The sequence below is a fragment of the Apus apus genome, chromosome 3 (assembly GCF_020740795.1).
Source record: "Apus apus isolate bApuApu2 chromosome 3, bApuApu2.pri.cur, whole genome shotgun sequence".
NCBI classification, from domain to species: Eukaryota; Metazoa; Chordata; class Aves; order Apodiformes; family Apodidae; genus Apus; species Apus apus.
The window spans coordinates 91988411-92016370 of NC_067284.1; the positions used below are offsets into that span (position 1 = coordinate 91988411).

General features: G+C 38.0%; 1 protein-coding gene across 3 annotated transcripts in view; it reads right to left on the reverse strand.

The window, feature by feature from the left end:
• Positions 1-2692: 2692 nt before the first annotated feature.
• PACRG (parkin coregulated) overlaps positions 2693-27960 on the reverse strand; it is a 201107-nt gene continuing 175839 nt past the window's right edge. For all 3 annotated transcript variants that reach the window (XM_051615471.1, XM_051615470.1, XM_051615469.1), the window contains one exon: positions 2693-4288. In XM_051615471.1, the coding sequence (XP_051471431.1) occupies positions 4128-4288 (161 nt within the window). In that variant the 3' untranslated portion in view covers positions 2693-4127. The remainder of the gene's footprint in view (positions 4289-27960) is intronic.

Consider the following 27960-nt stretch of genomic DNA (forward strand, 5'->3'; position numbering starts at 1 on the left):
AGCATCCACTTTAGCTTTTTATTTTTGCCCTGCTTGGCTGCAGCTACACCTCCCTGCACCCCCACCACAAACAGCCCCCCAGCCAGGGTCCAGTACCTTCCCTCCCACTCGCAGCTTCCCATAACCCTTTTGTATTTGACTGCTGGGAGGCCTTTTTTTAACTCCTTTTGTCAGCTCCAACTCTTTTGAAACACTGGAAAGCTACCAGCAAGAAGCCTGGCTCCGGCTCCCCACTGCCAGTGCTGGCAGCAGCTTGCCCAAGCCCTCTGCCAGAATCTGCCTGGCCGCAGGGGCACACAGGCAACTCCAGCCCAAGCTGAGCAGGAGCCACAGCCACCTCTGCCCCTGCTCAGCCTCACACAGACAAGTTGTGCCATTCGGTGCCTCAAGAGCTTGCGCAACAACTTCTTTGTAGCACCCACCAACATTCACAAAGTGCCAGAGGTCCCAAAACTCTAAGACCTGTCACAGGGTTCTCTTATATAGCTTTGAAGACAAATAAGTAAAAAGATTTCACTTCACTCCTTTATTTAATGATTATACAAGACAAAGAAGGCCACAGATAGATTCTGCCCCCCCCCATGTTAGCATACGCTTTTAACTCTTCAAGCTAAGTAGGCCACAAGTCAACCTATCTACCATATTTATCCAGTCAAACTTGGAAACATCTCAAACATTTAGTTATAGAAAAACAGCACTTATGACTTATTTAACCATCCACAGGGTCTTTTGCTGATGCTACTTACCTTGCAGTAGCTTCAGAGTTAGAAAGAAGCAGCAGCCCTCAAAGGAAAGCACAATCCACATCAAATCTGCAGAGCCAAATTACATTTAATCCTCTATGCTTAATTTATACCCATGGAAACACCTGGCCCAGAGCACCTTTTAATTGATTACAATTAGAAACTGTTGATTGGCTTTCCACTAGTGTCAGTGACCTCAGCTGTATGATCTGGCAAAAAGAGGGGCAGTTACTATTTTTTAACTACAATTCCATTTTCTGAGCATAGTAAAATAGCTAAGCAGTGTATTGAATGACATAGCACTACTCATATGCTTAAGCACCTGGGTCCTTGATCTTATGCTTTATAAAGTGCTCTGAGCTGTGCTGTAATTGCCTATAAATATGCTGCTGATCATGCTTAAAGGGACACTGTCAAGGTTGGCAGGCCTACAGTTTCACTTAGTAAAACGACATCTTAAAATAGTTTCATTCTCAGTGTTCCTAAATTACCAGCCTGTGATTTTTTTTAATGCTTCTTTTTATCAGTCCAGCTCCTCAGATTGATACGGCTATGGGAGAATGTTCACTTTTAAAGCAATGGCCCAGTCATAGAAACAGTGTGATAGAGGCTAATGATCCTGTCTTGAACATGCAACTAAAAGCATTTTGCTGTGAAACTTATTTTTCCTGATGAGAATGAGCATGACCTCTAATGCACTTGCAGTTTGCAATAAAGTCACCCCTTGCTGAAGCAACATCTTGTGAAAGAAGTCTTCAAACAGGAGCACAGGGCTGAGGGGATCAGGTCTGGGCAAGCCTACAGCTGCACAAGGTACCCATTTTCCATGGTGTCTCTTTGTCAGCTAGTAGTAGTCTTGTCCTGGTTGAGCTAAAGGGAATGCATAAAGACTAAGTCAAGGAAGAGTTACAAAGCTGGTGAGGAGCCTGCAACTTCATCTCATTCTCAGCAGGGCTGCCAGGGTTCAGAGGGTTGATAGGATGGGGAAATCCCAGGGACGAGAGTCCCTTCCCGTACTGTCCCTTCTGCAAGCAGCTCTGTGACTGGAGCCCAGCAGCAGGGAACTGAAGCCAGCTATTGAGGAGTTTTTTGATCTCAGGCAAAGAGGGACAATGGGCTTTCTCTTAAGGACAGAATACAAATACCTAAGGAGTGAAAGGTGGCCTCTGATTTTTCCTTTATGAAGGGTTAGATTTGTTTCCAAGTGGAGTAGCTGACCTCCCTCTGAGCAGCAGTCCTCCAGCACACTCATAGGAAACCTGTGATGCCACAATAACCAAACCCATGGGTGCCAGTAACTGAAAAAGTATGGCTCATCTGTGCTATGGACAATGCAGGATGGACCTGCTGAGGGGAAACAGAGGGAGAAACTGTAAAAAAAAAAGCTGTGCTGATAGTGCCAGGGTGGCTGTGTAGAGAGGCATTTTTGGAAGAGTGGCCTTAGCCCCCCCTGCAGTATCCGGCCAGACTCCGTGCTGCAGGATTTGAAGACAAAGCTCTTGAGTTTCCCAAGACATGGGCCTACAGCCAGGCTTCACCTCCCTTTCTGCCTGGGGAGTGAAAGATTTCCAGATACCCTGGATGTGAGGCAGCCTATTAGTTGTGCTCATCCATCACAGGTGTGTGTTAGTCACAGGACAGACACTGCCTAAACTCTAGGGACTTGAGGGAAGCCCTGGCAATGCATAAAAGAAGACTCAGAAAGAACAAAAAACACCAAACTAAGCCAAAACAAAAAAAACAAACCCAAAGAAAGGTCTCTAGAGCCTGGGAAAAAGGCACACCAGTAGCAGCCATACCTAAACCAGGGACTGATGAGCGCTAGTGCCTTGTGGCATCACTTGATGCTGCAGTTTCTCAAGCAGGAAGAATAAAAATCTCACCTGCAACTTCTTTCAATTACAGAGAAGGGAAAAAAAATAATAAGAAAAAAGTCCTCAGGCTGAAGATCCCACAGAACAGACAAAGGCAAGTTTAATGTCAGTCTAATGACAGATGCAGCTCAAAGTTTCAGCAGGTGGGAAGGTGCTCCCCATGCTTCCAGTATGCACTCAAGCGAACAGCACAGGATAGAGGCAGTATCTCTCACACAGGAAAGCCTTGTAGGGTGTGAATATGGATGTGGCTAAGCACTTGGAAAGTCTCACACATCTAACACCAAAGGGTGCATTTCAAGCTCTAACAGACACAGAAAAACATTTGAAGGTGCAATTTGCATATACTTTAAGAACTTCCAGAAACCAGAATAAAAGCAAAATGAACCCAAAGTCTGTACTTTTAAAAATCTCATGCTTTTTAGACAAAGCTCATATCTCCTGATTTGTTTCGAGCTGACTCAATATTTTGAAATGGTTGTCCTTGAGAACTGTAAAACTTGTTTTATTTTTAGTAGGTTTATTCCATAGATGTGCTTAAAAAGCAATAAAGTCAATCTCAATAGCCTTGCTTAAATCCATGATTATATCAGTTCTGTGTTGTGGGTATGCAGGGAGAAACTGAGTAGGAAATTGTAAGGGATTCCTGTAACAATAGTTACATTGTTTGCACACACATATACCGTAATAACAGAAAAGCAATAGCAACCTTGCAGTTACAAAAAATCCTCTGCACCTTTTAAGAAGATATGTGTATATTCTGCTTTTATCCACATTAACAGTGTCATTAGGGACTGATACACTATATACACTGTATCTGCCATCTGACTGATTGACATTTAGTCTGGGCTTCTTTTCTTCAAAATACTGGTTTGTGCCTGATGTTTGCCAAGAGGAACTCAAGTTCCATGAAATGGTAAACACTTGGAAGCTGAGACTGGGAGAGTATAAGAAACATGAGTTAATTTCATGACAGTGCTTTATAATGGACCATATAACTTTTCTCACTGTAATTGGTCTATACATTCAACAGTCTTATTGTATGTCAGTGCACATTATTTGGCACAGCTGCTAGAGAGGCATCACTGAACTGGTGTTTCTCTTCCATGACAAACACCTATTAAGCAGTCAGCATAAACTCTTCTTGTTACAGCCTCTGACATCACCCTCAGGGCAAGCGGACACAGAACAGCAATTGCTGAATCGTGTATGAAAATTATAGTTTTATTGTCTATACAAGTGAAGGTTTAACTCTGATTCCTGCTCGAGTCAGCTCTGTTATAAAGGAGCGATTCTTTCAGGGAACAAACAAGCACAGTGCAGCATTGTAATCAAAGGAACAGGCACTATTTATGTATTGGAAAGCCTTGTTCACAATAGTAACACTCTAATGCCCCAGAAGCCACTATTTTAGCAGCTGTAGAGAAAAAAAGCATGACTAACAAGATGACACACAGAGTCAGATACAGTTTTTTTAGGAAACAAATGGAATCATCCCATTTGATACAACTCAGTTTAATATGCACGACTGATAAGTAGGGATCATGTATTTAATGTTTATATAAGCATGTCTTCCACCACGGCGTTCAAAGGCTTCCAGTGTCTCTTGGATCAGATCTCCAATATTTTCACGCTTCTGTTGGCTGTAGTCTATCCCATCTCCCAAATTAACTGGTGAAAGAAGACAACAACAAAACCCAAGAATTACATTACATTTACAGTTACACTTCGAAACAACGACACAGGAAATTGCAATTGCTGGCCAGTCACTGTGCCTCTATTAGAAATTTTGCTCTCTGACATGAAACGGAGCTGAATTTGAAAACGTGATGGTTTTGGTGTCTCTGAGGCTCTGCTGAGGCTCTGACTTCATATGCCTTCAAAATTTGTTTATGTATGCATTACTCCAATATCTAAGCAAAAATCCTAATAGAAATAAAGAAGACACATTCTTTTGTAAGATAAATATGGACTCTCTCTTACACAAGTTAACCTTTAAGACCACTACTTCTTTATTTCTAACATTGTTTATTTAGGATAAAATTCTACTGCCAGATGCATAATCTACAAAATGAGACTTAAGCTAGACTTGTTACAGTTTGAAATCTTAAATAGGTATTGTTTTGGGATTGTTCCATTTTAGACATCATATTCACACTCTAATGTTGTTTCTGACAGAGGGGATGTCACGTGGCTTAAAAGAGATATTTGGAGTATAACATGGAACTCATTCAATTTCTGCTTCCTGAAAAATGTGTAAAATTAGGTCAATGTCAAAAGAACAAATTATTGCAGCCTTCATATGCAGTCACATTTACTGCTGCTTTCCTTAATATGGATTAGCAAGGGTGACACATACATACACATAGAGCATAATTCTTTAAAAAAATATCACTGTGAACAACTGTGACAACAAAAAATACAACAATAAGATATTACTTCTCCTGCAATGATACTGAGAGATTCAAAGGAGGAAAATACATTTTGTTGCAAAACAATATTCTGAAAACTATATTAATATGGATATATGCCAAGACATCTATAAAAAATAATTTGGTAGGAGCGTCATGTCCTCAGATGGGGTGTAGTGTCCAGGTGGAGTGGCTGTTACACTGCTGTAGGGTGTCTGCACGCAGCCAGTCAGTGGTCTCATGCTGGCAGTGGTGGCAATGTGCCCATTTAACACTTCAGATATGGCTGCTTGCTTATTGACACTCTCAGCAAAGGGCACATTTGTCAAGACAATGCAACCAGCGTCTCGGATCATACCCGCCTTTCACAGTAGATACATGGTGCACAGAGGGCAAGGGTAGATTTTGCTCCCACTGCTGCTTTCACTTCCCCAAGCTGATGGGGTGTAGAAGTACAACTGCACCCACCCTCACACCCTCTCCTGGATCTAAGCCCAAGGATCTGGATTTAAAGATTGTGATTTCAGTAAAAACTGAACAGCCATTGTTGTGAAATTAGAGCTGATGAACATGGGTAAAAATTCTCCTTTTCCTGAATTTTCCTGTAAAATATCTGACTGAAAGTTAATTAATTAATCTGATATCCAAGTTAATTATGGGTATATTAGTTTTTAAACTCCTTACACACATTTATGTCACTGCTTTTTGTAAAATCTTTACACAAATACAGATGTGACAATACAAAGACTGGGCTTTGAGTGGAAAGGCAGTAATTTCTTTGTGATGATTACTCTTAAGCACATGAATACTTTCCTATGAATTAGATATTTATTTCACATGAGAAGCCAGGCTTGTAACATCAAAACTTACCATAATAAATTTAATGTAGTATTACAAATAACAAATTACTAGAGTGCAGAGAAAACACCAATAACTATTAAATAAAATAATTGGTTTATACCAAATACCAATGCAAAAAGAAAAGCATATCCCAATTGAGTACAATTTAGACTAAACATGGTTTGCTCTTGCAGAAAACAACTGAGATTGGCTGTGCCTCATCACTTGTGCTGTATGTGCACTACCAGCACTCTGCAGAACACCTGGAGGTTTTTCTGATTTTACCAGTTTGAGCAAAGGAAACCCTGAACCTTGACCTAAGTCTTGGCAAATATGCAAAGAAATTACTGACTTTACAACCATTTGTCTATTATCTGTAATTTTAAGCCTACACACATGCTCTGCTAATGAGCTTACACAGCTTTCATCATTGTTTCAAAGAAGTAGTAAAAAAATCAGCTCTCTGGAAGTGATGGTGATACATTGCTGAGCAAGTTTAGAGGAGGCCAACAAGACACCATGATGGTAGTAGAAGTATTTTCCAGAATACAGTCTTTATTACTGAGTACAGTCTGTGCAATAAATGATGCCTTAAATCCTCTATTAAAAGGTGCCTAAGAGAATGAGGCAATGATAAAGGAAATAGTCTGCAAGGGAAGACTGAATGTGTGATGTGCAGACGGTCATTACATTTTTTTTTCCTGCAGACCATCTGTGCTATATGAAGGTTTGTATCCTCAAGACAGCAATAATTCACATTAATGTCATGACACAAGCTATAACCAACAATACCAGAAAGGTTATGTCAGCATCAAGGTCAACTGGTAAGTAATAAAATAGCTATCCTATGCAGTTATAGGAATTAACAAATCTTTCAGACAAAAAAGATAATCATTAACCCAACAGGACAACATCCACTAAATGGATGAGTCAGAATGATCTGCCCAGTGTACCTAAGGGTAAATATCTCATCATAATAATAATGATTATTAGTGGGAAAAAATAGCTACTGAAGTATAGCAGTCTCAGCATGTCCTTCTCTGCTCTGTCTCTATTTCCAAGTTAGTTTGCAAGAGAAGCCAACTTTGTCAGCCACAAAAATGTTGCATGTGTGAAGTGTGAACATGGATCTGATTCAAGCTCTTTATGAAGTTGTCCTTTGTAAGGGAGAATAAATCAACACGAAAATGCTAGAAAGCACATTTGTCATATCTGTGTCTCAAAGTGAAATGTCTGGCAAAGTCAGCATGTATCAAGAACTCTTTTCAGAGCAAATGTTATTCCTGAGTTTAGAAGAAATGCATTAAAGGAATACTAACAGATCTAGAGGATTACAGTCAGGAAAAGATCCCATTTTCCCTTCCTGGATCAAAAAGCTTGTTCTCAGTCTCCTCCTAAATCTTGCACCAATGGTTTTATGGTCCTTAAAGTGAAGTGAAATCCTTTGCACCTGTCAAGACCTGCACTAGCTGATGAAATCACCCAGCACACCAAGCCCAGGAGTGGCACTCCCTGCCCTGCTGTCAGCACTGCCAGTACCAGCTGCTGTAGCTGAAGAAACCCTGCTCAGACCCTCGGGGACTGAACCCAGCATTTGGCAGTGAACAGAGGACTTGAATTTTGGTTTAAAGCATGGTTTGTATTTGAGTCCAGACATGCTTCTATTAATGATTCAGGATATTAAAGAAGTTCTAGTACTATTTGTATTCAATCTAATTTCATTCTAAAATTTCACTAGGGTAGTGCTACAAATATAAAATTGCATTGCATTAAAGGAGGATAAGCAAGTTTTTCTCAATGCATTATTAGCTTGATATGGCAGTTTTGAAGTCCTGGAGTGGACAGGAAAGGTAAACCAACCCTCAAAGCTCAATCAGATCTGTTCTTATTTCTGGATATTTGTTAGCATCTGAAAGTGTCTGGAACATTTTTTTCAGTTTATGAGGTTTCACTTCAAGGCAGGTGAGATCTCAAAAAGAGGGTTTTTTTAATCCCCTAAATATGATGAAGTACCTTTCTGTATGTATTTCACAGATACCAGAGCTCTGTCCTGGTGGTGGCTCTTCTCAAGGTTCTGCTTCACCAAAAGCACAAATTAGAACCGGAGTTTTCATACACCTGTTGTTGTAGGGATATCGTAAATCTTGGGATGTTAAAATTTCCCCAAACTTTAAATATAAAATTAATTATCTGTGGAATGCTTACTGTTAGAGGACAGAATAATACTTAAAAAAGACTGTGAAGGAGGCCCCATGTCCCCAGCTTAGGCAATCTTTTCAATAAAATTGCAACTGAAAGACCATTCCTTTATCCTTTGCTGATGAACTTTTAACTGTATATATAGGCACACATGTATTTCAACTTGTTGTCTTGGAACAAGAGGGTCCTAGCAGAAATTTTTTAACTACTACTTGTTAAGAAGAGAGAGCTCTTGTATGATGGTTTTGTGGGTTTTTTGGTACACAAATCAATAAAACTGCTTGGAAAGACAGGCATCATCCCTCCCTTTTTGAATCTTAAGAAAGAGAGATACTGAAAGATAAAATTACTTGCTCTGAGTTGCAGAAGGGATCAGTCACAAATCATGCTTTTAGACTTTTTATTGTAGATTATGAAAGTGCTATTTATGGTAAAATGTAACTATGGTAAAATAATTTTTAAGCTGCTCAGTTCATCCTAGTCAAACCAACAGGTATTTTCAGCAATTAAAATGATTACAGTAATCCAACATGCTAACCATTTAACTGACACAGAACAATGTATAGTTAAGCACTAAAGCTTAACTATAAGCTAGCATTAAAATATTTTGTGGGAAATTTCAGGACTTATTTTTTCTTCTAGGAGTCAGCATCAATACCAAGAAACAAATGGAATCTCATTTCAGCTATAGATTGACATGCATGTATGTCAGGGTTCAGATGGCATAAGTTCACTGCTCAGGTACAGTCTGGAGCTTAATTAATTTTCAAAGTTCTCCTGTTAGGATTCGTTTAACTGTAATAAAAGATGTTGGCTTCCTGACCGGAGTGGAAAATGAAAGTCCCTGATGAGTCAGTGTGGCGGGAGGGGGGAGAGCTCCTTTGCACTGCTCTTGCTGTGACTCAGAACTGTTCTTTGAAATCATCAGCTCCAGGAAGGATGAGGTAGCTTGGTCTCCCTGATCATTTAATTAAAAGTCAGTGAAAAGTCACAGGGTAAGACTCTGAACCCCTCCTCTTTGCTAAGAAACAGAGGGATTGCCAGTTCATTTCACTCAGGTGAAGGAAGAGGCACTAGGAGGTTATGACTTACCATCATTATTAACACAGACAGAAAACCCTGTGTTCCATTCCTGAAGACTCAGAGCAATGTAAACACCAGTTTTAAACGCTTCTTAGGACACGTCTAGATTATGTGCACACAGAAGTGCAAACTGGCTTCGTGCAGGCTGGTCCCAAAGCTAGACTGCTGGAAAGAAGAACTCATTGAGTAATTTATGTTGAAAGGAACCTCTGTAGCCATCTGGTCCAAATGCCCTGCTCAAAGTTGCTCAGGGTGAAATATCTGCAGTTGCCCAGCACAGAGTAATTCCAGAATGAGAAATGGTGGAGGTGCCTTTGAGCTGGCAAAGCTTTTCACCAGCCATTCCAATTTGATGCAGACACCACTCCTTGAATATTAAAACATATTTAGGGAAGGAATATTTGCTGAAGTTGCTAATTTCATAAGGAGAATTATTATCTGTTACAGATACAGAACAAACCTAAATTTTTAGGATAGTAACAGATTCTAACCTGTATCTGTAACATTGCTTTTGGAAACTTAATAATATACTGAAGAAAGAGGCACAGATTTGGCTGAAAAAATAATAAAATTTCATCAACACCCTGACTTGAAATGATGAAAACATAATCTAAAAATAAATTAACATGTATCTTTCAAAGGACTTTAAAACATTTAAACGGAAAGTACTGATATACCTTAACGAGACTAAATCTTTGAATAAGCACAGACCTGTTTTTTGACACTATCAATACTTAAAGTTCCCTGTCTCTTGGTTTACTTGGCTCTTCCTTCTAAGTTTCATCACTAGTGCTGAGTGTTTGTCACTTTACAATGCTACAGTACCACAGAGAGTGCAGAAGAATGTTTCAGTCCAAGAAGAAAGCATGTGTGCTTGGTATTAAACAAACCCCACAAAACCTAATATAGAGACATTTCTGCTCATCATAGGTCTTAAAAACCTAGTAATTTTATACTTCTGATATAAATCAGCTACGTATTATCTATCTAAATAAGATACTTTCAAGTTTTCCTTCATTCTCATTGAAGGCATTTTGCTTTACCATAAAATATAGATTATTTCTATAGTTATCTTTCATATGCGGCTAGCTTTCAGTTATTTAATAAATCAGGATTTTTAAAAAAATGTAAGTCCTGTTACCATAAATACTATTCAGAGAGTCAACAATTCAGTAAGTGGAGGAAGTGCTGTAATTGGAAAGGAAATATATGACTGACTTAGGATGTTTTACTAATGATGTAAGCCTACTAGAGATAGCTGTAACTACTTGTAAATTGCTGCAGTATAAAAAAAACCAACACAAAACAAAACAAAAAACAACAACTAAAAAAAACCAACTGAAAATGAGCCAAAAGAGCAGCTGTTATCACAGTTTCCCATCTCCAGGAAATGCTAGCAACATCAGATGTAATGCTTTCTAAGCCCAGACTTTTTTTTTTTTTTTTTTTTTTTTTAAGGTAGCAATACAAAAAAGGAAAAGAAATCATGGATTTTACTATATGAGCAAACAAGTCTGACAAGTCAAACAAGTGAGGTAAAAAATAAGATAATATTGTGTTACTTTCCTCTATAAGTACTTAAACTTCTCCAATTAATTTAGAGTTCGAAGTTTGCCGGTGTTTGTGCTACTGATCAATATCAAAGTAGCATTTAATAATCTTAGATAAACAGCATGTTAACATGGGAACAGAAACTGGAGGCTGAGATCTCTGTGGCCTTGGTACAGTGTTTACTGTTGCGAAAGAATACATTGGGTCACAAATCATGCTTAAAGTGCAACAAGAGTTACACCACTTACATGAATCCGATGTTCTTCTAGTTGCTTTGGATGCATATAAGCTAGTACAAAGTAAATACTGTTTTTTAGCTGGGAATCAGGTTTGTGTGTGCAAAATTTGCATAGCTTTGCTGGTCTGATTTGAAATACATGTGTTTGTCACATTATTGTCACATCTAAATAATAGCATAATTAATGCAAAAGGATTGAAAACTATAGAAAAACAAATCTTTGCATGTATGTGAAATAAACATAATTTATTTTCAAATGTAAACCAAAGTGACAAAGCTGAAAGTCCCAAAATGCTTTGAAGATCACTGATTTCAGTATGAAACATAATCCTACAACAGCCAGTTTTTAACATTGAGTTTGTTCATTCTTAAACTCAAGATGTTTGACAATCTATCCTCCTACCCCACTGGAAGATTTTTATTAATGGAACAAAAATGCTTCTGAGGGAGAGCTCAAGGTTTTTCTTTACAGGCAAAACCTCAGTTATTAATTACTTGGTGTTAATAGCCGTTGCTATGTTTGTACATCTGTCACATATTAATGGAATTTGTTGTGTCTAAATTCACTGCTCAAGTCATTACCATTTAAGGACGCTATTTGTTATAGCTTGGCCATCAAAAATTTCATTGACAACTAAATGACTTCAATGACTGCTTTCATAACTTTGTGATAGAATAGTGAGCCCTTTATTGTCATTAGAATGCAGCCATATAAAAAATAGGTCAATATATTAAACATTTCTCATCAAAATTATGAGTGCAAGTTGTTAGATATGCCTATAACTTGTTAGATTTGCCCGAAGTTGACAGTTTTCTTGGTTTTCTGTTCCCTAATTAAGAAAAATAAGCAAGGATCCAAAGTCAGCTGAGGGTGTTTTAGCAGTGATTTGACAAGGGACAAGGAGATGAAAGCTATGAATGACTGTGTGAATTTGCCAAGATTTCTTTCATTGCTGTGGGACAAGGACAGAATTTATGCAGTTTAAAGGACAGCCAGCACTGAAACTGGAATGTACTATTTTATCCTGAAGCAAGACAGAAAGGAACATACTGTTCCCCAAGATATCTGTACTATAAGGGTCAGGATATCTCTTCTTTAAATTTATGTAATATATATATTTTTTAAGTAAATCGAGCAATCTGATTATTGTTTCTTTCTGAGTTTTTCCAGTTGGATCAATACATAAGGTAGATATAAAAATAAATAATATATTTTCCCAATATATGAATTTGCATCCTTTTTAGACATAAAAATATATACTTATCAAAAGCTAGTTAACAGCTGTTCATTTTACATTCTGATCAGTGTACGTTTGAATTTATAATAGCTTTTTAATACAACTAAAATGTATTATAATGTCTCGTCTCTACAAAAGAAATAAAATTCTGTCCCTTACTTGTGTTTTTTCTGCAGATTCACAGCGTCTGGAATTTTGAAAGCTGAAGCCTTCTGAAAGCAATATAGAACTGCACATACACCACATGCAGAATGGATTTGTCTTTAAGTTTTAGGAATCTCTGTCAGAACTGTCTCTTATTTAACTTTTTAAATATCTTCCCTGCATTAAGTGTGAAGTGAACAAGAAAAATGATTTCATTAGTGGCTCTAGCTGGGGAACACTCACCCTTCTTCTTGTCCAAATCACACCTGTATCTTTTGTTGCTTGACCTGTTATAATCTGTGTGCTCACTGTGCCCAGTTGGCCAAATACTCCCCTCCAGTGCTCACAGAAAGGAGGGGAGCCTCTGAAGTGGGGGAGTGGAAGACAGTAGGAAGAAGAACCAAAGGAACAGGCAAGAGAAAGGGACTTCTCTCAAAGCCTGAGGTGCCCTTGAAGAACCAGTTCACTCCTCTGCAAACAATAGATGAGGAAAATAACCAGTCTACACCCACATTGGAGCAGAATAAGGTGTCTTGATCTGTTCCAAGTACAACAACTGGTGTGACCAAGAAGTGATGGGTGATCATAGTAGGTGACTCTCTTCTCAGAGGCACAGAGGCACCCGTTTGCAGACCAGACCAGCTCTCTAGAGAGGTGTGCCAGGTTCTCGCATCAGAGATGTCAGTGAGACATAGACAGTGGAGTTGAGAGCACCATTGTCATGTTTGCTGGTAACACCAAGCTTTGTCACGTGGTTGACACCCCAGAGGGAAGGGACGCCATCCAGAGGGACCCTGACAGGCTTGAGGGGTGGGCCAATGCCAACCTCATGAAGTTCAACAAGGCCAAGTGCAAGGTCCTGCACCTGGATCTGCACAACCCCAGACACAAATACAGGCTGGGGGGAGAATGGCTAGAGAGCAGTCCTGAAGAAAAGGACTAGGGGGTGGTACTAGATGAGAAGCTCGACATGAGCCGTCAGTGTGCGCTGGAGCCCAAAGGGCCAACTGCATCCTGGCTGCATCAAAAGAAGTGTGGCCAGCAGGGCCAGGGAGGGGATTCTGGCCCTCTACTCTGCTCTGGTGAGGCCTCCCTGGGGAACACCACTTATGACCGGATGACCACTGGATTAACTCCATTCAACTCAACTCTTTGGGCCCAGCCATTATACAGAATCACAGAATCTTAGGGGTTGAAAGGGACCTTGAAAGATCATCTTGTCCAGCCCCCCTGCCAGAGCAGGATCACCTAGAGCACATCACACAGGAACACATCCAGGTGGGTTTTGAATGTCTCCAGAAAAGGAGACTCCACAACCTCTCTGAGCAGCCTGTTCCAGTGCTCTGTCACTCTCACAGTAAAGAAGTTTTTTCTGAAGTTCTTGTGGAAACTCCTATGTTCCAGTTTGCACCCATTGCCCCTTGTCCTGTCATTGGACATCACTGAGAAGAGCCTGGCTCTGTCCTCCTGACACTTGTCCTTAACATATTTGTAAACATTGATGAGGTCACCCCTCAGTCTCCTCTTCTCCAAGCTAAAGAGACCCAGCTCCCTCAGCCTTTCCTCATAAGGGAGATGTTCCACTCCCTTCATCATCCTTATGGCTCTGCGCTGGACTCTTTCAAGCAGTTCCCTGTCCTTCTTGAACTGTGGGGCCCAGAACTGGACACAATACTCCAGATGTGGCCTCCCAGGGCAGAGTAGAGGGGAAGAGTACCTGTCTCAACCTACTAACCACACCCCTTCTAATATACCCCAGGATGCCATTGGCCTTGGCCACAAGGGCACATTGCTGGCTCATGGTCATCCTTCTGTCCACCAGGACCTCCAGGTCCTTTTCTCCTACACTGCTCTCCAACAGGCCTGTCCCCAACCTGTACTGGTACATGGGGCTGTTCTTCCCCAGATGCAAGACTCTACACTTGCCCTTGTATTTAGTTAAATTTCTCTCCACCCAACTCTCCAGCCTGTCTAGGTCTTGCTGAATGGCAGCACAGCCTTCTGGTGTGTTAGTCACTCCTCCCAGTTTTCTGTCAGCAAACTTGCTGAGGACACACTGTTCCCTCATCCAGGTTGCTGATGAATATATTGAGTAGTACTGGTCTTAGAACTGAGCCCTGAGGGACTCCACTAGATACAGGCCTCCAACTAGACTCTGTCTGATTAGCCACAACTCTCTGACTTACTTCCTTCAACCAGTTCACAATCCACCTCACTACCCGATCATCCAGACCACACTTCCTCAGTTTAGCTGAGAGGATGCTGTCGGAGATGGTGTCAAATGCTTTACTGAAATCAAGATAAACCACATCCACTGCACTGCCATCATCTATCCACATAGTTATGTCCTCATAAAAGAGACCATGTTGACTGCTCCTAATGACCCTCTTATCCTTGATATTTCTAGAGACAGCACCAAGGATAAGTTGTTCCATGACCTTTCCAGGGATAGAGGTGAGGCTGACCAGTCTACAGTTGCCTGGGTCCTCCTTCTTACACTTTTTGAAGACTGGAGTGACATTTGCTTTCCTCCAGTCCTCAAACACCTCTTCTGTTCCCCATGACTTACCAAAGGTGATGGAGAGTGGCCTAGCAATGACTTCCGCCAACTCCCTCAGCAACCCATGGGTACATCCCATCAGGACCAATAGATTTATGGATGTCCAGGTTACTTAATTGATCCCTAACCCAGTCCTCATCAACCAAGGCAAACTTCTCCTTTATCCTGACTTCCTCTGGAGACTCGGGTGTCTGGGGCTCCTGAGAACAGTCTCTAGCAGCATAGACATAGACAAAGAAGGCATTCAGTAACTCCACCTTCTTTGTATCCTCTGTCACCAGGGCACCCACCTCATTCAGCAATGGGCCTATATTGCCTCCAGTGTTAGTTTTGTCTGCACTGTATATGAAGAAGCCCTTTCTGTTGTCCTTGGCCTCTCTTGAAAGGTTTATGTCTACCCAGCAAAGAGTACACTCATCCAAGCCATGAGCAGCCAGTTTCTCCAAGAGAATGGTGCGGGAAATGACGCAAAGGCTTTACTAAAGCCTGGGCAGGCAATATCCACAGCTTTTCCCTTATCCACTAAGGGAGTTACCTTGTGATAGAAGGAGACCAGGTGAGTCAAGCAACACCTGCCTTCCACTGGGCCTGATCATCTGTCTGTCCTGTATGTGCTTCATGATAGCATGCAAGATGATTTGCTCCATAACCTTCTCTGGCACCAAGGTCAGACTGACAGGCCTGTAGTTCCCCAGATCCTCCTTTTGGCCCTTCTTGTAGATGGAGGAAATTTATGTGCAAAAACCTCAACCCCAACATCTCCAGTTATAGAAACTTATTCTTGTGCATCACTTCAGTCTCCTGAAGTGATGCTTGCAGAGACTGTATGTTGACATGCAAAAAAGGTACTGCATTCTGTGGCACACAGTTTAGTGAGGCCATACTGCCACTAGCCATGATACTACAGCGGAGCCAAAAAAAAGCTCTGCAGATGGTGATCTGAAACACTTCAGCTTTGCATCTTTTTGTGTAATTTTAAATTATTAAGTAGTAAGCTGAGGGAAGAGTGATTTGAGGAATGGCGATTTGAGAGCTCTCCAGTATAGCTTACTGATTTCTTTAAATATATATATATTATAATGACCTAAGCTATTTTTTAAAAAGTTAATTTAATATTGGCATTTAAACATATTCCATTAGAGAACCCTTTAGCACTTTTTACTGATACTAAATGAACTGAGAAACCCTGTATTTCTCTGAATATTTATTTCTCCTGAGAGAAATAGTGTAAGGGAGGTTGGTTGGTGGTATGTTGTGAAACTGCATAACATCTCAATGGTTACTAAAAGCCAACTATCTCAGGCACTACTGCTTGTTTGTCTAGCTTGCCATCAAGACTGCAGGGCCTCAGATAGTGGAACATGCTGATACTGTGAGCTCCTGAATTGTCTGCTGTTTTTATTTGCCTAAGAAGAAACATTTTGCTGAATTTGAAAAACAAACAACAAACTAGAAAGGAACTGAACTGTGATGGCAGTTAACAGTAACTATGCTATTGATATCATCAGTGGGTATATACAAAGAGAGAAGATACTTCCATGTTTTTCCAGTGACCTGACCCAGTACTTAGACCTCCTACTGAGATTTAGCAGACTGACACCCTTTTTCAACACACAACAAAATCTTTCATTTCACCACATAGGCAGCATTTATAGGATTACTTCTTTTACTATCCAATATAAAATCATTGCTTATTATGCCACTATAGGTGTCATAGAGTTTAGCCTGTGTTTTCAAAAACGTACTCCTAACTTTTTCCTAAAAGGGATTGCAGTGTTAAGTTCTAAAGCACAAGCATTTGAGTGATGTCTAAATACAATTGCTCATAACAAAGAAGTAATTGCACACTAAGTGTATATAAAATCAAGAGGATGGGAAATTGTTAGCAGTTTTTTGAGATAACGCTATTAGTAATTTATATTACAATATCTTAAAAAATCTGTTTTAATATATAAGATATGTTTATTTTATTATGCTTTTTTACTTTTGTTCATTGTTTTAAGAAAATTGTGCCATTCCAGTAAAAATGGTTAAAGGAAAATATTATTTACCATTCCAGATAGTATTTTTCTGTAAAAATAAAAGCAATCATAGGTCCTAGCTACAGAAGAAAGAATTAAGAATATATTTTGCTGATTTATAGAGCCCATGATACAATTTTACTATTGGCATATATGAGTATAGGAAAAAAAAATGCTGCTTTTTTTAACATTGCTTACAACTGAAGAATTGCAATCATCCATAAGCACATACTCTCTTAAAGACATACTTGCTTTTACACATTTACTGAAAAATACCTTTAAATTTATCTATTCTAGGCCTATGCATAGAAGCAAAAATGGCTTCTCTCTGTACATAAAGATTACATGACATGTTCAGAAGGATGAATTGGACCCTGTTTATCACTAGTAATAACTTCATGATATCATTTACAGGTGTCATCATGTCATCATGTTAACAGTGAAGCACTTGTAGTTAAGTTTGTAAAATTGTCTTAATAACCTTTCCTTCATTATAAAAGCAGTGAACCTGAACAGTAAACCTTGAAAAGAGTCTTCTTAGGTGAATTTGTATTTGCTTGTCCTGAACTGCTGCAAATACCATGTCCCTGCAGACTGAAGGCAGTATACTAGTTACAGTAGCTTCATTTCCCTTACAGTGGTCATTTCAGTGTTTGCCATCCTGACACAATCCTGCGACAAAGCCATAAGGCACAGGATTAGACATTTTGTAGTTTGTTATTCTCCAGCCATTCCTGGAAAATATGACCACGTATATTCTCCACCATGTAGGTAAAGGATGCTACAATTTGTAATTCTAATCTTCATTTTTTGTTCTTCAATCATTGATTTCACAGCCCTTTCAACTCTGGTGCCTGACAAGCCTACAACTGTTCAGTTTTAAAAGGAAAACAGCTCACATACAGACACACACACACACAACATGCATGTCAGGATAGGGTGGAAGAGACAAGCGAAGAAGTAAGCTCTTGGTCAACTTAGGCTAGTCTAGAGGTTTATAACTAACAACCAAGATAGCAGTTAAATAGCACAGCAGAGCAGAATGTGCTTGAATATTTGTAAGTTTGCATTTTCATGTATTATAATGAAGAACGAACATAAAAAGCTGTCAAGAAAATTCTTCCCTGGCAACTTAAATATGCTTTCTCACACTTGGATAAGCCATGAGTACATGCAGATATTATAACTAGATTTACACTAATAACAATGAAATGGCCTTTCCTATGAAGGAAAAGTCATGAGGGTTTTTTTAGATAAATTTGGGACACATTGAAAAGATAACCTGGAAGATAGCTTAACTACTATCTAAGTGGGATGCTTTTCAAGAGTAATATTATCTTGCAGTTTTTACTGGAATGCTTATTGCTCAGTGGATAGGGTCAGCCTCTAGAGGAAAGGGAGAAATAACAACTCACAAAATTCCTTTATCACCCCTCTCCAGCAGGTTGCAGATGGCTGTTTCATCTTCTGTGTTTCTAATGCTAATGGCTGCTGTGAGTTTACAGGTCTCTGATCCAACTCTGCAGCTGCAGTGCTGAATTGGTACCTGTGGAAGCACTACCTCAAAAGTAACAGAAAACTCTGCTTCAGAAAAATATCACTGAGCATTTTTGAACAGCAGCTAGCACGGAACGATGACTTCTGAAGGAAAGTATGGAATGTTATTTTAAGGTAAACTAATAACATATATGAGTCTCCATAAATTAATGTGAGCAAAATTCTTGATGCGTTACTAAGACATTTCATCACTTAATGGCGATATCTGGAAAGATCTTCCCGAATTACTAGTTTATTGGGTGCTTGACGGATAAGTAAAATAGACAATTCATGTTCCAGAGGCAAGAATGTGGACATGACAGGAGTTGAACAAAAAGAAAAACAAAGGCTAAGAGTGAAGGAAGGGAAGCCAAGGACATTCCTTTGTTTGGTTAATTCTCTTAACATGCTCTAGAAAGGTTCTAATTTGTATTAATGTATGCATTATGGGTTTGTATAGTTATTCCACAGCATAATTTAAAGTATTCCACTGGATGCCAATTGACAAGTTGTGTCTGAGCCTATCGAGTTTTCACTGTCACGTTGTAGCACAACATGGTGACAAGGCAGATTGTCTTCTTTGCAGGTCTGTAGCTAGGACCCAATAGCTTTGCTTTACAGTTTTGAGTAAGAATCTCACCTACTGACAAATTTATTTCAGGAAATGATTAGAAGGTAATATCAACTTTATTAATGTAAGTATAGTGCGCTTACAGGAACATGTGTTATCAGCTTAAGTATTGGCTTTTTAAGATGGAGAAGGAGAACTGAAGCTGCTACTAGTCCATGAGGAGAGGTATCAACAGCCTCTCACTGTTTGAGACCTCTCCTCTTCTATTGTCTTCCATCCTTTTAATCATGTGCATAAAAAATAGAGTAATCCAGAGATCTCTTGCAATTTGGTAATATCCTCATTTTAGAGAGGCTTAAGCTTTCCTCTCTACTTAATATAAAAAACCATGGAATAGTAAATAAGTAAATAAGAGTATATAAGTCTATTTTAGGCATGTTTGTTATCAGATCTAGTGCATCAGCCATCTGACTCAACAGCTCTTGAAACTGCTGATAGTTGTCTGGCAGAGGCTATAACCACTGTCATGGAATCCTCAGAAGACATGGAAGAAGTCAGGCTAATATGAGTTTATTTACATATCCTAACTATTGTAATATCTAAGAGCTCAGATTGGCTTAAACAGGGTGTATGATTCTAGTTCTCTAGGGGAAATTGTACAGTAAGATAAGAAATTGATTTTATAGGAGAGGAGCAATTATAGCACTCACAACTTTCAACTAACAGACTGACTTAAATCACATATCCATGGAAGACAACTATGAAAACAGTCAGGCAGAATTAGAGACATGGGGCAGAATACAGCATCATGTTATAAATCTACAGTTGGAATGGAAATTTCAGGCCAAGTGGGAATTGCAACACTACATATCTGTCATGTGAGCTCTGCAGGAAAACTGGTAGTGCTGCACTAAACTTATTTTACAGTATAAAGAAGGAGTTACTTTCCCCATGTTCAAGTGAGTGAAAGACTAATCAGTAAGTCCCACAGAGGCAGCCAGCAGGGAACAGAAAGCAGAACCATGCCTAAAATCTTGCTGTTTTTCGAGACTCAAACATTTGCATCTCCCCTGAAGCTATGGTCCAGAAGTTTTCTTGAGGGTAGAGATCTATTGGCATTCCTTCTGAGTGAGACTGATTGATTCCTTTAAAAGCAATTTGTGTCATGAGACAGTAGGGATATCCATTTCCCATGGATGTGTGCTGGTTTTGTGCTACACCTCTTTATGATAATTTCCCAGCTAAAAGATAGTATAAGCCTGTTCAGATACCTTATATATGTTGTATACCCTACCAACATTTCCCTCACCATGGGCATGAATTTGGATCTCCCCCCTCTACCTAGATGCTTATTTATCCATAAACTCAGCCCCTTTTCCCGTTAGATTGAATTTGGACAATTTGTTTAAAAGGTATGGAAGTTGGGAGATGGGAAAAAAATACAGAACAGAATAACCTTGTGACTCATTAAGCCTTGTGTTCTTAGGAAGGCAGGCAAAAAAAAAAAAGATGAGCAGCAGTGGCTTAGTTTTTATTGTTTGAAAACCTACTGGTGAAGCACTCTCCCAGAAAGCAGGGAACAAGTCCAGCATCATTTTCTTGGACTATGAACTTGTGTCAATGTTTTCAGAGAGACCTAAAGTTTAGCACCTGAATCTAATTTTCAGCAGCTACCTCAGTGGGCTGATCCTGAGCCCTCACGAGTTCCCAAATGAAGGCCAAAGTGAATCAGAACATCTGTACACGAGGCTAGATATTTAAATGCCTAAATACAAAAAATTTACATGAATACCCTTATAGTGCCAAGTTTTAAGTGTTTTAACTTGGACTAACTTCCTAACATATGGTTATTCTACATCTATTTTCATTGATTTATGGCGGTTTATGTTTACAAACATAATAACTGATCTAAAAGTGATACAAGCTTATTCTTCGTCTTTTTGTTTATTTTTATTGCAATAACAGTTAAAGCTATTATTGTAATGCACAGTCTATAAAAGTTACATAAAGATGGAGTTTCTGTGTTGCACTCACAAGAGGTCTTTCCAAATATTCAGAAAAAGACATAAGGCAAAGTGAAAAAACACAAAGTAGATGTTAGCATAATCTGTAACATTGAAAGCCTAAGCAAGATACTACCAGAAAATAAACATACTCCCCAAAATATGAAAAGCATTACGAGAAGATCAAGTGAGATATAGAAAATATTTAAGTATGTGTATCAGAAGCTTCAGAAAATGGAATTCAACAAAATTCATGCAATAAGATAAATCTCAAGCTACATAAAATGCAGCTTTTCATAAGAAGTTACACGTCTGATTAAGGATTCTGTCAGGCAAATATGTCAGTGACTGCAAAATCAGAAAAGTGTGTTTGTTTATTTCAAAGTACTTGCTGACTAAAAAGCAAGCAAGCAAGGCAAGCATGTGCAAAGTATGTCAAAATGAAGTGCCTAATACTGCTGTCAGCTGTACTCATGCCTCACCATGTACATCAATAAGATTCAGAAGACTACATGAGAGAGTGAGTTAGTTTTTCTCTGCTCACTACAGTGATTAATTAGCTTAATTTCAATATGAAAAGTACTAGCTATTTTGTTATCTCATAATTTCTTTTCACAGTACCAATAGTACAAGAAAACAACAGCTATCCATCATCCTTCTAACAGGAAAAGGCACATATGACCATGAAACTCTGTGAGACTTTGGCAAGAAATGTCACGAGAAAGAAAACTTCTCAGCTTTGAAGCTGCATTTATTTACATGTAGGTTGCAATATCCAGGGAAAGCAGTTTGCTGTCATAATTTTCTTACATTACTGTGACATGCGTTTTTAATGCATGGCTTTAACTACAACTGTCTGAAGAAGATTCAGATCATTACAGTTGCCAACATTTATTATGCACCTTTACTGCACTGCAACACGACTGAGTTTGTGTCAAGAAACCACATCTGGAAGGAAAGACAAGGAAATTTTCCCACTGAATGACAAAGATGGTTTATTTCCATTATCACAGAATCACAGAATCCATAAGCCAAAAAAATTCTCAGGAAACATACACTCAAAAAATTATTGATGTAGAACAGGTTTTATTGCATCAGCTGCAGAACTCCACTGGGGAAAACAGAAAGGAGAAGCCCTTAGGCCACATTTTGTGTGACCTAATTCTTTCAAGGGTATGTTTCTGCAAATTTTTAGGAAGTGACAATGCAAATGAATGACAGTTCCCACCATTATGTTTTCATAGAATCTCTGCATAATCTCCAAACAGCACTTTGCACCAAAACTATAATACATAGGTTTGTTGTAGAGTTTAATTACTTTTGGATGTAAATGAGCTGAAAAATAATTATCACACTGCCAGCAGAAGAAATGGTTATGCTTCCACAAATTCTTGGTATTCTACTGCTGTGACTGTCAATTTAAAGTTTAGGTCTATATGCTTCTGCCAGTTAATGATTAGTCTTGTGAAATTGCACTCCAGTCAAGGGAAATGAAGTAAAAAGATGAGGGGAAAAAGAAACTAATATTGTTAAGGTCTAATTAGAGCAGCAGGACCAGTGCTGGACCTAGCTGTGATGAGGTTATCTTTCTATTAAATTCAATACACTGAATTCAGTGAGAGCAAGATCAAATGGTATGATTTGATTTTCATGGCTGAAGTGTTAATAGAAGTGTGAATTAACTTTTTCTTCATGTTGTGAAATTGTTTTTATATTAACGTAATGCACAATACAATCATTTTTCTCTGAGAGTATATTTTGAAAATCTGCCCATTTGCTTTCAGAAGGATTAGCGCCGTGCAGCTTATTTTGAAGTAAATCACATTCCTTTAACAAAGAAAAAAATTCATTATTTTGACTTCAGCATCATCAGCAATATCCACCAGAACTCCATTTAAACAGTTTTCTATATCAGACAACCACTTATTTCTTCTACGGTGTTAATTCATGCGGGTTTGTTTCTAAATGAGTACTTGCAGCAAGTGAATGTGCTTTAATTTAGCAGCTTAAGTTTTTAATTTAACAACTTAAGACCACATTTTAGCTACAGCTGATAAAAACATGATAATAAAAAATAAATATAATTGGATTTTATCTCAAAAAACAACAACAACAAACACAGCAAAAACAAACCCCCAAAAAGCCATCCTCCCCGAAAAGAAACCCTAATATTTAACTCTCTGTTTCTCCCCTAGAATATCTAGGTATCGTAATATTTCACCTCTGCCAATAATGGGCATTCAGCTTTACTACCCATATATTCTGACTTGCTTCTGGGTTCATGACACATGAACTCACACTTGTACAATAATGTTGATAATAAAACCTGTCCGAGTGCCCATAAATATATATTGTGGAGAAATATTATGTAAGAAGTTCTTCATCCCTCCACCCACAATTATCTAATATGGAAAGATCTAAAATATATATAATGTAGATAAGGCAGAATAAGATTTTAAATGAAAAGGGTCAGATAGATGTAATACACGTTTTTTGCTTTATATTGTGCACAAAGTTTATCTGAAGACCTTTGAAGCTGATGGGAAACTTAAGTGTTTATTCAGCTGGAACATGAAGTATATAATATATAATGCATATGTTCCCTGAAGTAGTTTAAATTGACAATTACAAACAAATAGTGTGATGTTGCATGCATATTCCGTAAAGTAGATTAAAAATGTAATATGGACATCAATTCCTTAACGCTTCATAGTGCCTGTTCAATAGCAAAGTAAATCAATAGCATTTTGTATTTGATTTTCTAGAACCATGATCCCACCATTTTTTAATTAGCCCAGGAATAATTAGCCCAGGAATACAAATAAAATCTCAGGAACACAAATAACATCTCTCTAATTTTATTTTCCTTTACATTCTGCTGTTTTGAGGACTTTCTCAAAAATTCTTTTGATAAACATCTTTCATATAGTCATCCATATCAGTAGGAATATTTTAATTTGGTGATAACTGTGAGAGTCCATAATGTCTGATGGCAATAGTTCCATCATGCTGTTTATTTATGTCTGTGTGCAACATTCTCAGCTTTCACCTTTCCCAATGTCTCACAGCAATCAGCACTTAGGACAGACTGGATACACAAATTCAGATTCCATCAAGACAGAAAATCATGTGAGAAGAAGAGAATATTCTGTTAAATTTTGCTAAAGTGATAATCTTCCAACCTATCACCTTATACTGAGGGACCCTCAAGCTAACTAGATCATCCAAGCAGTCTATTTGGATCAATGGACATTCAGCCATGGACTGAATAGTTCCAAAGGTTGAAAACAGGCCTTTTTCCACCTGACACTGACTATAGAGCTTATCCTGCTGCATTGTGATTAGGCCCTTTAAAATTGCCAGGGCAAAGATGTGGTTTCTATCCTAAATGTGAATGTTCTGTAAGAAGTGATTTTCCCACATGGTACAGATTGTATTTCTCTGTGAGAAGACTGTCATCCTCAGTTGCTCTTTTTCCTATTAATCTATCAATCTGAAAAACAAAGCTCATGGGAGCAGAATATAAGCTAGTTCAATAAACAGAACAAAAGATTTCAGATTCCCTGTCAGAGGATATTAGATTGACCACAATTCTCTCAGCTTTCAGAACAAAGATGAACACTCACTTCAAATTAGTATCCTCACACTCATTATACAAAGCAGCTAAGAAGAAGAAAATAGGACATGGATCAAGGTGGAAAAGGTGAGGTTAAGAGTAAATGAGATTGCTGAGCTATTGTGTGTCTAATTAGTTTTTGGAAAATACTCAAGGTAACATAAAAAATATGAGTTATATAAGAAGGTGAGAAATACTTTACCCTGAGAAAATATTTGATGTTGGGAAATGTTGGTTTAATAGCAAATAAGATAGGACGTGAGTGGTGGTTTTATTAGTAATTTACAATTAAATAATAACATTAAGTAATAAATGTTTTGCAGCTGTTACTGTAATAAAAATTGATTGCTTAGTTGCAATGGTTTCTAAAAAGGAAAATGGTTTAAGTTAAAAAAAAATGTGTTCTTTAAAATGCATGTGTATAGCACTTTGTATTTGTAATAAGATATGGATTATAACTGTGTAATTGACTGACATTCAATTAAAAAGCTTGAAATTAAGTAAAGATGGCTGTTGTATTTTAGTGCAGTTCTGTTGGGAATGAACAGATCGCTCTTGAACTGCCTCATCAAGGGTGTAGAACTGTAGGGTGAAGATCAGACTCTGTAGCTGACATGCTTATCTGTCCCTCAAAGCTGCTATCTTGAATGATGCACATTTTGTTTCCATCTTTTGAACCAAAGAGAATCTTTGAAAAGATAAGGACAAACTTTAAGATTATTTTTTCATGAAGTTCAACTACAACTAACATAAGATGACTTCTTTTGATGAAAAGCATTTATATGAGCTGAAGATCTGGCCTATTTAATTACAAAAGAGGAAGAGTTTTTCCCAAATATTAATTAATTTATTATTTTCTGAAACAACAACAATAAAATCATGCACCATCTTAAAAGTACCTAGCAAAACACACTTTGAATGCTTGAAATTATAATATAGACTCTAAAGAATAGTATATAAAGTGGTATTAAAAGACCAGTATTCACTCAAGCTTTATTGACCAAGCAGGAAATAAGTGTTTGAACCTTAGAATTGCTAGCACATAGTATTCAAATTGGTTTCAGGAAGAAGGAGTAACAGAGTGAGGGGAAAAAATGAACTTTTTAGACCTCTAGATCATGAACTCAATGAGTAGCGTGGGAAAGAGCCCACCATTGGTTATTACGAACTTTCAGTGCTGGAGATTGTTCCCTAGAGCTGTTTCATATATACTATTGCCATTAGACCAGATTCACCACCGCCCATGTGAACAAGAAAATGGCAAGACCATGGTCTTAAGGGATGTCTATAAAAAATAAAAAAAATGAATTAAATTACTAAGAAAGTGGTGTTTCCTACTCCTACTGTCTATGGTCACATTCACTTCATAAATATATGCATGTTTTCTCATTTAACTGTATTTTAATTAATGAAGGTGTGAATAGGTCTACAAACAGAATCTAAGATAAAACATCTGCCATTTTTAGGCAACAATAACATTAGTATAATGCATGTAATACTAACTACCTAGTAAATTGACCTTGTTGCAGTTTACAAAATTGGACCTAAATAGAAAATTTAGCTATTTGAATGTAAAAATCACAATTTGTACTCTACATTGTGATAATCCTTTTGCAAAATTTTAATGACATTTGTTAGTTACATATTATAATACTTCAATAAACTCTGACTTATTTTTCAGAGAATTATTTTCTTACAGATGAAAAACAAGAAAAAAGCATTCCAAATTATTCTACTGTATGCAAAAAATTATCAACTCCAGCCTGTTCCCGAAGAAGTGGATGGTTGCATTTTTTTAGTTTGGTACCCATCATTGCTCTACATTGAACAATTAAACTGGTTATTAGCTCTCTGAGAATGAGGACATGAAAAGTACAGTGTCAGCATGTTTGTTAGATGTGATTGAATTTAGTATGTATGCTAGAAATGAAACTTTATTTTTCCACATTTGTAGATCGTATGTTGCATTAAGTAGAGCCCACCTTCCACACAGTGTTTGAATATTGCACCATTACTTCTCAATAACTTATGTTACTTCTGATTTCATCATTGTAGCATATCCTCCAACATTTTGAAGATGTTTTTCTGAAGAATGCTATCTTTTTAACATATTCTTTCGTAACTTCCACCTTCTGAATACCACGATTTATTAGAATATGAATTTGAACAGATAAATGATGCATCTTTTGTTGGCCCCAAGCAACTGACCAAATACAAACAGAAAATCTGAAAAACAAATACAAACCCAGGTATAAAAGGCCCTGAGCACCAGTAAACATTGGCTGTCTACCTCAGTTCTAAAATGGGCTCCGGTAAAACCCTGAATCCATCTGGGATTTTTCTGATAAATCCAATGGCTAGATGTAGCTGGTACCGGCTTGTGACACTAGTATTCAAGTGCATCACTCATAAATGGGACCCCAGTATAGTATTTCCTTTAGCCTCTCTTTCTTATGTAAAGTTACTATAATTTGACACTTGTGTTAGTGGTTATTTACTTTATGGCTTGCTGGCTGTGGCAGCAAATTCCCATTTATGTCTCAACTAGCACATACCTAAGTTTTTCAGTAAGGTACATTACCTTGGCAACCCAGTTTGAAATACATTTTCAAATTCCAAACTAGTAATTACCATATAAGAAAAGTGGGCATAGCTACAGTACATTATGTCACCCATTTAGACAAATTTTTGGCATTACTATTTAGAAGCTGATCAGCAGGGCTATAGGTCTTGATATACATATTAACTTTTACAGTCCTTAGTAATATTAATACCAGGCTTCTACCTATGTATAATGCTTCTCAGATCATTGGAAATGGCATAAAAATGAACAAGATGCAGAAAAAGCCGTTCAAACATGAAGCTAAATAAGGCAAGGGATCATCTCTAAAATCAGTCAACCTAAAGAAAAAAAAATAATCTGTAGGTATTCTTCTCTTTCCATACAAGCTCTGGAGAATAATAAAACATATAAAATTGAGTCAGTAGCAAGATTGCTCAAATAACCTTGAAGTTTTCTAGAATATCATCTAAGCTTATTCTGCTACCAGAGTCACACACATGAGGAAATAAGTGGCCTGTAAAAAAAGTTAAATCAGCTTCTGGATGGAGGAAGAACATGTTTCAACAATAATATCAGGTAACTCTTAAACTAAACTGGTATGAAGACAAAGATTAGAGAAGAAATATAGTTAGTTACAGTTGACACACTAACTGGCTTTTCAGCCCAACAGATGAGAGTTGGCAGTAAAAAAATAGATGGAAAGTGTTTTCTGGCATTATTCTTGCCCATTTGTCCACAATACAAAATCACCATGTAATTTTCTCTGAAT